At 32.6% G+C, this 12540-nt stretch overlaps 2 protein-coding genes across 8 annotated transcripts; one reads left to right on the plus strand and one right to left on the minus strand.

Moving 5' to 3' along the window:
• Positions 1 to 600: 600 nt before the first annotated feature.
• On the plus strand, positions 601 to 3758 carry LOC108994913 (clathrin light chain 3-like). The gene is made up of 3 exons (XM_018970331.2): positions 601 to 1032; positions 1246 to 1399; positions 3122 to 3758. The coding sequence occupies exons 1-3, from the start codon at positions 656 to 658 to the stop codon at positions 3494 to 3496; spliced, it is 906 nt and encodes a 301-aa protein (XP_018825876.1). The 5' UTR covers positions 601 to 655; the 3' UTR covers positions 3497 to 3758.
• A 152-nt stretch (positions 3759 to 3910) lies between these two features.
• Positions 3911 to 7956, minus strand: LOC108994912 (putative serine/threonine-protein kinase). Of its 7 annotated transcripts, none has more exons than XM_018970327.2 (7): positions 7513 to 7956; positions 7241 to 7387; positions 6534 to 6646; positions 6243 to 6453; positions 5621 to 5858; positions 4628 to 4778; positions 3911 to 4359 (listed from the first exon to the last, which is right to left on the minus strand). In XM_018970327.2, the coding sequence occupies exons 2-7, from the start codon at positions 7323 to 7325 to the stop codon at positions 4003 to 4005; spliced, it is 1155 nt and encodes a 384-aa protein (XP_018825872.1). In that variant the 5' UTR covers positions 7326 to 7387; positions 7513 to 7956; the 3' UTR covers positions 3911 to 4002. The 7 variants fall into 7 exon arrangements, with proteins under 7 accessions (XP_018825872.1, XP_018825869.1, XP_018825871.1 ...); XM_018970324.2 differs by having other exon boundaries at positions 7241 to 7397; XM_018970326.2 differs by having other exon boundaries at positions 7500 to 7956.
• Between the last annotated feature and the right edge of the window lie 4584 nt (positions 7957 to 12540).

Here is a 12540-nt window from a genome sequence, read left to right on the forward strand (position 1 = left end):
GTTGTATCTTTCGTAGATAAAGATTTAAAGTGAGAAATATATAGATACATAAAGTATATAAACAAGGTTAAAAAAAAGTATATAAACAATATTTAAAATTATTAGAACAAATTTTTTAGATAGCATTAAATGTTTAATAAATATTATAAGATTTAAAAAAAAAACTAAAATATTAATGCATCTTTTTTTTTAAATACAATTATTTTAAAAAAAAAATTAATAGTTATGAAATATACATAAAATAAAATTAATTTTTTAATAATAAATTTCGATATTTTCAAAATTACTTTCACTGCGCATAAAAGTCTTGTTACTCCTCCAACCAGCCGCCACAACGGTTAATGAACAGTCCAGGTGGTGGAAACAGTGAAGCGAGGAAAAAGTAGATGTCTGCTCTACCCCACACAAGACCTTTTCTGTAAACGTGTCAGTGAATCGTTGGTTACACAAAAGAGCCTCTTTGACGCTCAAGCCTTTCCAGCCAATAGGAACCTTGGTAAAGTTAGCTTTACTGTGGATCTTGTAGCACAGTACTGATTTCTTCGTAGCCGTACGATTTCTTTAAGAGACATTGAAAGGTGACGCTTGTGATTCACCGAGACCTTCGGGCGGAGCTATCGAGCCGTGTCCGAAAGAGAACGTCAACCAGAAAACCATGTCATCGTTCTCAGGGTCAACCCGCCCCTTCGACGACGACGGGTACATTGGCTACGATCCTCGCCTCTCATCTCAGCGATTCCACTCCTTCTCGGCCTTCGATGCAGAATCGGTCAAAGATTCGGCCGGTGACTCTTCCCCGATCTTCGCCAACCAATCATACGGTACCGGAGACGACGTTTTTTCCTCGCAGCCGGTACCGGAGACCCCATCGCCGCCTTCTATGTACTCCACCGGCGGAGGATTCTCGGAGTTATCGCCGGAGCAGAACGGCGGGGGCTTTGATGAAGGTTTTGGCTCGTCGGAAGGTCCGATCTTGCCCCCGCCGGCCGATATGCAACCGGAGGAGGGCTTTGCTCTGAGAGAGTGGCGCAGGTGAGTCCTTCGTATCAGTTCTCCGCCACTTCTGACTTCATCTATGCGATCATTAGGTTCTAGTGAGTTAAAAATTGGATTTTGATTTTTCTTTAGATTTAAATTCTGAGCTCAATTCATCATTATATATTTTAGTTATATTAAAGAGCTGGTCATAGAATTATCTGGTGGTTTTGATTATAACCAGTGAAATTTTGGGGATGAATGGCGCAGAGAGAATGCGATTCGACTGGAAGAGAAGGAGAAGAAGGAGAAAGAGATGCTGATGGAGATAATCGAGGAAGCGGAGGAGTTCAAAATTGACTTCTATAGGAGGCGCACTGTTACTATTGGGAACAACAAAGCTGCAAACAGAGAGAAGGAGAAGGTGAGTGGCCATAATTCAGTACTGCGAATAGTCATAGAAATCATGTGGTATATGTTGGGATGGGAAAATCTGAAATTTAAATTAAAATGATAATCATAACTTGAAGAACTGTAATCTAAGTTTAATAAATCGAAGGACAGAGATTTTAAATGGCAATTATGGATCGCTTTGGGGCAGTATAAAGAACTAGAGCTTTGATTTCTAAAAGATAAATGTTTGGCCTACAAATAAAATTTACAAAAGCAAACTAACAAATTGAAGTAGTTTGACGTGGTATGTTAGATTATAATTCTCTTTTTATATGTTTTATTTCATAAGATTTCTTTGTAGATCTGGCACTTATCTTTACAGAATTATAAAGAATTGGGTTTTTAGAATGAAACATGACAAGTTGGCTGTCTGACATGTCCGCTCTAAAAACTCTAGACACTCGGACAAGGCTAAATATGTACATTTTTTTTGTATTAATGATACAAAAATTTATCATTGAATGTTTGTTTTCATGCAAAAGAAAGATACAAAGTAAGACAATTAAGAAAATGAAGATTATGATACAAGACTCTAAAGAGGGTTAATGCGTTAGTGAGAGTGTGGATATGAATTTGGTTTCTATTATGTGTTCTATCAAGTGTTTGTGTAAACTGCTGATGCTGATGACGGGATGATGGGAAACTATTTATTGAGTTATTTATTTTTTCCCAATATCTGTGCTTCCTTTATCTGAGCGAATGATAATTTATGTTTGTGCACAAAAAGTTGCAATGTTCTCCATCCATTAAAATTTAATTGTAAAATTGTCTTTTTATATAGGTAAAAGAAATTTTATTAATATTAATTAATTGTAAATTGTCCCAAGTGACTTATTTTTCATCCATTTTAAGTGTCATTATCAAGCAAGGGGTACGTTGTAACTTTTTAATAATTTAGAGTATAGGTTGCAACTTTTTGTAATTTGAGGTGGAAGTTGCAAAATGGGTGATATTTTAGGGTGCAAAATATAGTTTCCCTTTTCTTTTTGTCCAGTATCCATTGTGGGAAAGCACAAAATAGGAGATGCGCAAGAGAAAATATAGGACTTGGAGGGCTGCCTTTGTAAGGCAGTAAGATTACAATGCAGGTATTGGAGTTGCTAAACTGTTGACTAGAATGTTAAAGGTATATGCAATAAGCCCATTGGAAAACACAATTTATGTTCTTGATCCTTATTGCTTCAATTATAGTGGGAGCTCATTATGGAATCAAGTGTTGTCAGACTTGGCGGGTCTAATAAATCGAAAGGATGATAGTTCCAAACAAGTAAATGCGGCTGAGTTTGTTGGGATCGCAAAAGTTTTGCATAAGTGGATTGCACAGAATTACATGCTGAAAATATTTAAATAGGGTCCCAGAGAGATTTTATTGAAGAAGGACAGCAATGTCTTAGAAAGGTTGTGGGTTTTCATAATCATTTAGCCAGACTTGCTAGCTACCATCATTTAGCTATATCTAGTGGAACTTATTTCAGTAATGCAGGTAAAGCATAGGATGATTTATGACAAGAACTTGTCTCTGAAAAATGTTGGGTAAAAGAGAAAAGAAAGGAAGGGATAATTGCAAGCCAATTTTATTATCACGTATATATGGCACAATATCATCTGATGGGATTTACTAAGAATACTCATTTACTCCGAGCTGTGAGCCTACTTGCATGTAATTTTATTGACTTTGGATGTAATGTATCAGCTATTTTTGGCAAGTCGGGAGAAGTTCCATGCTGAAGCTGAGAAGAATTACTGGAAGGCAATCGGAGAACTTATCCCACATGAGGTGCCGGCCATAGAGAAAAGAGGGAAGAAGGACAAGGAGAAAAAGCCTTCCATTGTTGTGATCCAGGGGCCCAAGCCTGGGAAGCCAACTGATCTCTCAAGGATGCGTCAGATACTTCTGAAGCTCAAGCACAATCCTCCTCTCCATATGAAGCCCAAACCACCGCCACCACCACCTTCGACAGAAACCAAAAAGGATTCTAAAACCACCAGTCCCACAGCTGTTGGTGCTAGTGTTGCTGCTCCCAAGACTGCAGCTGCAGCAATCCCCGAGGCTTTAGCTGCCGTTTGAGAAGGAAGTGGCTATTTACTCAAGTCTTCTTATGTATGTAAAAAGTATGTTGCTGTGACTTGGAGATGCCGGGTTTATATGATGCTAAAAACAGCTATGATAGGTGGAAGTGAGTCTTTATGTGCATACTAGTTTGGGAGTCTAGCCAATGTAGAAGGGGTACCTGCATTATGTATCTATCTATTCTGCTTGTTTGCTGTTTTGGTGGCGTTGCCTTTTTGAGGCGGTTAATTTTTCTGTGGCGGGGCATGGGTTTTGTTTCTTCAATGTTGTCTGGTAGAGACGATCTGCCTATGCACTTGTCGTGATGATGGGGCTGTTGCCTGTTGACAAATTATAGATCACCACTTGCCATGCTCAAAACATAAAATAAAATAAGATAAGATGATGAATTTAAAGAGATTTTACAGGTTTCAATCAAGAAAGAGAAGTTTCAATTGACAGTCGGTCAAAAATAATTTTAGATAACAAATACAAGAAGCCACTACGAAGAATGGGTGAATGCATTATCTTGGAAGCAACAGTGTCTCAGTTTGAGAGCTATATGAGTGAGTTGAATTTACAGAAGGATTTGCCGGCTGCTTTTGCCTCTCTGCCCGAGATGTTTTCGACAAATTAATGCCACTCGAGTGACCGGAAGAATGAACCCTAAATATGTCTGGCTCCGTTAGTGCCTTTTCATTGAGGTGCACTTCCTTGGAAAGCATCTCTAGGACTTGCTTCATGGTGGGCCTTTGGTGTGCACCGCCTTGGGTACAAAATAAGGCGACTTTAATGAAGCGCATCACCTCAGCCTCTGGATACTCGGTCAGTTCAGGATCAACAATGTCCAGAAGTCTTTCTTCTTTTCTCAATTTCCATGTCTGCAACATATAAACATAAAACTCAGCACATTCTACAAGTATAACTAATGATAATGGCAAAGAAATGGCTCCAAATGACTGCTACTATCTTGCAGAAAGACAGTAGAGAACTTGATTTTTCACCTTGTCATGAATCAATAATAAAAAAAAAAATGATGAGGCCGGAAACCAAGCCTCATTAGGTGGATGTAACATTGGATCTTCCCCTTCCTTTGGGTACGAAAGTCACTCATCCAAAAGAAACGGTAATATAAGTTTAGAAAGATACCCATTCCACCAGAACCAGTAACTCCTCCCCAAATGCTGCCATATTGCTGCTTCTACCACTAACTATTTCAAGCAAAAGCACCCCAAGACTGTATACATCCGCCTTCCTTGTGAGTTGCCCTAAAAGTGCATACTCTGGGGCCAGATATCCGCTGCATATACCTAGGATTGTTAGTGAGATGCAAAGAGGGAGCAATAATAAACTACAACACATTACAATTGGCATATCACATGGGCAACTCTCCTGTTCTCCCACTACCTTAAAACAATTTCATATCCAATGGAACCCTCTCAATCTATGACTACTATACGATTTGGATCCATTCTTGTTATTAAATTATCATCTCTCACTCCCCATCTCTTTTCGTTCACCAGTTAGTTACATTCTCGCCAGTACAGTTTTCTTTGTAGTAAATTCAGGCAGTCTTTTAAATTTAATTTTATGAGTTCTGTTATTATCTTGCCTGAAAAGGTGGTGTACCCTCCATGTTGACCACAATACAAATTGGAAAAGCACCAGTATTCAAAGACATGATGTATACAACAACAGATTAAACAGCGCAAGTAATGAACTATCTCATTTGAATAAGACCAATCATGAGCATGGTTGTCAAATTCAGTGTTGCTTGTGCATAGAAAATTTTCTTGAGAATCCCATCAAACTCATGAATTTGAGAATGTGAAGTGAAACAAATGACTACAAATGCTTTCTCCTAATACGTGGAAATTTATGAATGATTTCTGCTAAAAGCACATAAATGGGACTGTACCTATAACCTTTGCCTTCCACCTTTGTTTACAATGGAGGAGTCATTTGCCCCAGACGCAAGTTAAAGCAGCTGATTTATGAAGCTTTACAACAAAATCGAATGCAATGTTTGGACATACTTAACTATCTGAGTACTTCACTAAAATCCAGAGTCTAACAGGTTTCTAAATAAATAACCATGCAACTCACACGGTAAAATAAAATGCAGCACAAAGTAATGCTTACATGGTTCCTGCCACTCGAGTACTAAGATGAGTGACATTGTCTGGAAAAAGCTTTGCCAGCCCAAAATCTCCTATTTTCGGATTAAAGTTTCCATCAAGAAGTATATTGCTAGCTTTAATATCTCTGTGGACAATATGTGGTTCAGTTTCCTCATGCAGAAATACAAGACCAGAAGCTGTTCCCCGGCATATAGCAGCTCTTGTTGGCCAATCCAAAGCAATATGTTTACTTTTTGAACCTGAAATAATTTTTTCTGGACATTAGCAAAACCCTGAAACCTTACCCCCAATACATCTGAGGAGTTAACTCATCATCTGAACAAATCCAATAGGTTAATCCAGTTCTTTTACAGATAAATAGGTAAAAAATTCCATCTAGAGTAATACATATAATCAGTCTGGTGCTTCAAATCCAATTGTTTAATTCAATTAATTCAGTATTACCTTCCATAGCATATTCCCACCCACCCAAAAATGCATCTAGCAATCAAATGAGATGGGCAAACTTTCATAAATGGTAAGAGTTGATAAAGATCAGGCTAACAAGTCATCAAACATCTAGTTGTACATAATTTTTGATAAATTTATCCAATAAACATGAACTCTGAAGATCTGATAGCTACCTAGCAAAGCACTTGCAAGGCTGTTATTTTCCAGATACTCATATACCAATATCCGATGATTGTCCTCAACACAGCACCCAATGAGTTCAACAAGGTGTGGATGTCGTATATTTGATATCACATTAATCTCCGTCAAAAATTCTTGAGTTCCTTGTTTAGATTCCGTCGAGAGAGATTTAATCGCAACTTGAGTACCATCTCTTAAAACCCCCTGCAATTAAATAAAAGGAAAGTTGTGTAAGAATCCACCAAATAGAGAGGGGAGGGAAAGGAAGAGTTAGTTAATCTCACTCTATAGACAACTCCATAACCTCCTCCACCAATTTTGCTTGAAGGATGGAAATTTGCAGTTGCTGATCTCAACGAGTTATAAGAAAAGCACTTTACATCGCTGGTAAGAATTCCTAACCAGCACAAAAACAGCAAGCAAAAGACACGTTAAACCATGTGGGGTGAATTTTCTATGTGTCCATATATTAAATGGAAAAGTGAGGAAAACCATTAAACAGCATCCAGTTTCTAACATGTTTCTTTCCCCAAATATAAGTAGGGTAAAAAAGAAGAAGACAGAATGTCTGTAAAGGTGCATTTTTGGCTAGCTTGATACATATTCAAATAATTTCAAACTTTCTCAACTGATTTAGATGGTATCCTGAGTGAATAGTGTATAATATGCTCAAAAGTGTCTGACATGAACAGTGAAACTATTTATCAAATCCTAAAAAGTCAAAACTATCTCATCTCATCTTAACTTAAAAAATCTTTCTACTATTCATCTTATCTCATCTCATTTCATCTGAACTGCCTATCCAAACATGTCTAATAGAGCCTTTATGCATCAGCTTGATAAGAGAACCGGAGTCCAAACTGGAAATATGATCATGGATTCTTGATAGATAGTGACCATTAAATTAAAACGGTCTATGCCGCAGAATCAGGAAACTTCTGATAGGGGATACAGAACCGAGATGTAATCAATGAAATGAATTCAATCGTACCTAGTTTCTTACCTTCTACCTGTGTCTGATTTCCACCATGCTTTCCTTTACAGCCGCTGAAGGCACCAAACCATGCACAACCCATTGCTAAACACTTGGGGGAGTTCTTACACACCTAAATTCTTCATCATATCTCCTTTTCAATTCCTAATTCATCCTAAAGTAGATTCAGAAAGTTAATTAATCAAAATGTAACGAAGTAAACCCTCAACCCCACCCCCACGCGAAAAGAAAATAGACATGAAAATCAAAGAATTACATAAAAATCTAACATGCGCTTAGGAGTGTCACCAATTCCAAAATGCCCTAGCCAAAAAGGAATTGGATGGTCATATTCTTGTGGGTTTGTAGGAGCAGCAAACGCCAAAACCCAGGTAAATTATCAAGGAAGGTGGGTTGGATCGAAATGAGTGGGGAGGAAGGATGAAATACATTACCAAAATGTTTGAAATATGAATACCACATTTCAAAGCCTTGATAATTAGAGAAAGGTCAAAGGTAAAAGCTAACTATCTCAAAGGTGATGGTGAGCTTTTTGTGCATCATTTATCTCTGTCTTGCACTTCGGCTTTAGCCTTTACCATGTGAGGAGATAGACATCAACCCCTTGTTCACACGTACAAGAAGTTGGGTGACTTTCAGTGTTTATATTAGCCCAAAAAAACAAAAGAAAAAGACTTTATGGTTAATATATTTCTTAAGAAAACGGCTATTGGGTCTGCAATCACTCAGTCCGTCGGCTATTTGCCCAACAAAACAAAAGAAAAAGACTTTATATTTCTTAAGAAAACGGCAATTGCGTCTGCTGCACTCATTCATTCCGTCGGCGAAGAGAGTTGAAATATTGGATTGCGTGGACATCCGTTCATGGTCGGCATTTTACTGTATTTTGAATTTTCTTTCTCTTTGTAAATCTTTAAGCGAATTTTGTTTTGACTTTTCCGTGTTTCAGTCCGTTATTCGCTCCGTCCCAATCACTCTGAGCTTCCGACAATTGTAGTTGCAGTTGACGTTCAGAGCATTGACATTGATTTTGTTAAAAGTCTAATTAAATATAAAATATAATAAATTTTATTAAAAAAACATTGTATTAAATTAGTTAAAAAGATAAATGTAAAATTTTAAATTATAGTAAATTTATAAATTTTTTTAAATTTGAAGAGTTATTATTCACTCATTAAATTTATTTTTTATTTATTTTTAATTTCTAATGGTCTTTTTTATTCACATTTAATCTCTAACTATCTTGTAATAATAATGTAAGAATTAAATTAAATTATTAATTAACATATAATTAGTGTAATTATAAAATATTATTATTAAAAAAAATAATATTATATTATTATTTTGATGAATTCAATAATTAATTCCATGTGAAATTATAAATAATGAAATTTTAGATAATCAAAAGTAAAAATCAAATTAAAATTTAAAATAATATTATTTTATTATATAATTGTAAACAATAACAAATTGTTATAGAGTAACAATTCTATCATTTTTCTTTTTTAAAAAGGATTTGGCTTGCCTTCAGTTACATTTTTAATACGATATCCTGTTAAAAATTAGAAAAATGATAATTATAATCATGGGTATATAAATGACGTGTAATTATTTAAAAAAAATAAATAAATATAAAATTTATATGAAAAAATATTAATTTTTTAATAATAAATCTCACTCTTTTTTAAAATGACTATATGATATTTATACATTTCACAATTATATATAATATTATTTTAAAATTTAATAATAAGTGATCGATATATATATTTTTTTATAATACTAATAATTGTAAAAGAATTTTAACTTTTTTTTAATAGCAACAGCTGTAATAGCAATAACAGATTTTTTTTTTTCTCTCAAATTTCTGACTCTCGCGTCTATCTCTCCCAAATTTATTTTCATGATGTGTTTGTAATATAATTTTTTTTTTTATGAAATAGTCATATAAAAAAATAAAAATGATACTTGCAGTCGTGGGTACATAAATATCGTATAATTATTTTAAAAAAAGTTAATAAATATAATATTTACATGAAAAAAAAATTAATTATTTAATAATAAATCATACTTTCTTTCAAATGACTGTATAAAATTTACGCATTTTACAATTGTATGTAACATTAATTATAAGAAAAATATGAGATTTTCTTGTTTGGACTTTTTGCAACGTAAAAGAAAAAGAGTTTAGTAGCCGGCATCCAATGACCACCGTTATGATTTTTTGCACTCTCATGCCGAAAGCACTACACGACGTCGCTTTGATAAAAATCTTGTGATCACTTGGACATTGAATTTTAACAAGAGATATGCTGTTACTTTTAGAAAAGGAGGCAAGCCAGACCCCTTTAAATAATCATATTTAAGATTAGGAATGTTTTTATTAAATAACTTATCAAAATAAAATTATTTTATAAAAATATATTTATTTTAAAATATGGCGGTGTAAAGAGTAGTATATGTATTATTAATCTTACAAAATTGTTTTTCTTTTGACTTCTGAATTTGTAAAACTGATATAGTAATATTATCTCTAACATTATTCAATTATTATTATTATTTTTTATCTAATCATTTGAAGATGTGTTGAGTCCTTACCCTGTTTTAATTTGTGTTTTAGTCTTATTTTTATTTATTTATTTTGGATAATCATAAGCCAAATATAAATGAATTGCCATTATTGCAAGATAGGATAAGTACAGGTGTTTAATAGTGATATCATATGTTATTGGAAAAAGCCAAACCCTCAAAATAATACTTCTCATATATTTTATTAAAAAAATATATATGTACAATTATAAATTATGTAACCGTCACGTAATCGTTTTAAAAAAAATAATAAAATATAAAATTCATTTAAAAAAATTAATTTTTTAATAATAGAGTTCACTTTTTTTTAAAACAATTACGGGATGTTTACACACTTCATGATTATACGTAAAATTACTCTTTTATTAATCAATTATAAGACTCTTTAAAAGCTTTCAATCATTAAAAAAAAAAAAAAGAATCAAACCGAATTAGAATAAGATTCAAAAATTAATTAAATATAAATAAATATATATTTGTTTTTATAGAGTATCCTTTATAAAGCCAGTCTGAGCTGGAAAATTTCTTCCAAAAAAGTGGATTTGCAATTTTCTAGAATTTTTATCTATAGAATTCAAATCGTTGACTAATTCGTCTCTATTATTTAAACATAGAATTTTAAGAATAATCTTGATTCAAGAAAAATATATTATAATTTTTATTTAAAAAAATTATGTTGCATATGATATAATATATTAGGGAAAGTCATATTCATACAACCTCTTGCTTCTGTTTGCATGTGTTACATAACAAGGCTCACGTGGTAATATATTAGGGAAAGTCTCAAAAAGCAGCCATCCAACTTGGAGTCCATGATTTTACTTTAGGACTGTTCATCATTTTGTAAAGTAAAATTATATAATTTGGGCAGCCAAAAAAGTTTCGAGGAAAAGAAAGAAAATGGGGTAAGTAAGGTTTGGTAGTTAGTTAGGATGTAATCAAGCTTGGTCACCTTATGAGGTTTAACAATTGATTCATGTTGTTTTATTCAGGTGAAGACATAAGCTGTTTGATAACAATCTCGTTTATTTTTAAGAAATTTTTAATCTCATCTCATCTAATCATTACAATTTTTTTTAAATTCTCATACAAAATAAAATAAACAATTTAATATTTTTAAATTCTAAAACAAAACTAATATTAAAAAAATATATTCTAATAATATTTTATTCAATTTTTTAATTTTAATTTCATCTCAACTCATCTCATCTGTGAAAACAAACGAATGAAAATTGAGATGAAGAATATAAGTAGAAGACTTTAAAAGAGAGAAATTTTGAAAGCTACATCTTGATTATTTACAATAAATTGAATACAAAATATAAGTCTTTACTTATGGAGAAAGTACACAAAGACAGAATAAGATATATAATTATCTTATTATTATGAAAATCAAATCTCTTGATAACATAAAATCCCTTCATATTATAGAAATCATATATTTGATTTGATTATGACCCAACAAGGGAAGATATGTATATGATAAATTCATTTTCATTTTGGAAAATAATATTCAATCTTTTTCACCTGACATGAAATTATTAGTGAATAAACTTATGATAATCAAAATAATAATGATAAATAACATTACTCCCATATTTTAACAACATTCTAGTATGATGATATTATGAAATGTTTAATCAATGTGGATTTTGATTCTGATGTAAATAAGGTCCTCATGAATCAATGATCGTGGCGTAATAAGGTCCTCATCATTGATTCTAGAATCAATGATCGTGGCGTAATAAGGTCCTCATCATTGATTCTAGAAAAATTGAAAAAAAATGTCATTATCATTGAGAGAACGTGAATATGATGAATTTCTCATGTCCGATCCAACGGCTTTCTTTAATGCTATTTTGCCTGTTGTTATCATAACAGACTGAGCCTCAGCCTCATGTAAAAGAACGTTTAGTAAAAATGGGACGCCACACTGCATCTTTATAATTTTTATTCATCGAATTCTTTTAGAATTATTACGAGATGCAAAACAGATTTTTTTTATACATATATTAAAATATATTTTTAAATTAATGTGTAGAGCACATCATCCACATTACTTAAATGATAAATCTGATTTGTAAGACTCAAATTTTAAAATTTATCTTTTAAATCAAACTATGTCATGTAAGCACCTTAGTAATTATGCTCTACACACCAACTTGAGAATAAAAATCTTTTCTATATTTAAAAGCTTTTCTACTTGATTTAAATGTCAGGCTGAGCAAAAATTTAAAAATTCGACTTCATCCAACAAAACGGAGTCCGAGTCAGATTTTTTTTCAACTTTTCAGTCAGAGTCAGAGATGTTGATGGACCTCTAACTCCAATCCGACTCTAACTTTAGGCTCTGACTCTGACTCCAACTCTACCCTCTGATTCCAAATCCGACTTCGATATTGTACATATATTATAAAAATATGTATTTATTTATATAATTATCAACTTATCATACATACTAATATAGTTATATAACTATAACTTATATAATTAAATTCAATAATAAACTAATATGAGCTAATTATTATAAAATAACATATTTATACTATAATATAAATAGACTCATGATAGTTTAGTATATGTAAACATCATAGTATTTCTACCGTACATAATCAAGTATAGAAATAAGTTAAACACTAGTATTTAAGTAAGTCTAATATAATAAGTTAATAACACATTAATTTACTAAAGTGTAATTAAACACTATA

Source organism: Juglans regia, chromosome 3 (assembly GCF_001411555.2).
Source record: "Juglans regia cultivar Chandler chromosome 3, Walnut 2.0, whole genome shotgun sequence".
Taxonomy (NCBI): domain Eukaryota; kingdom Viridiplantae; phylum Streptophyta; class Magnoliopsida; order Fagales; family Juglandaceae; genus Juglans; species Juglans regia.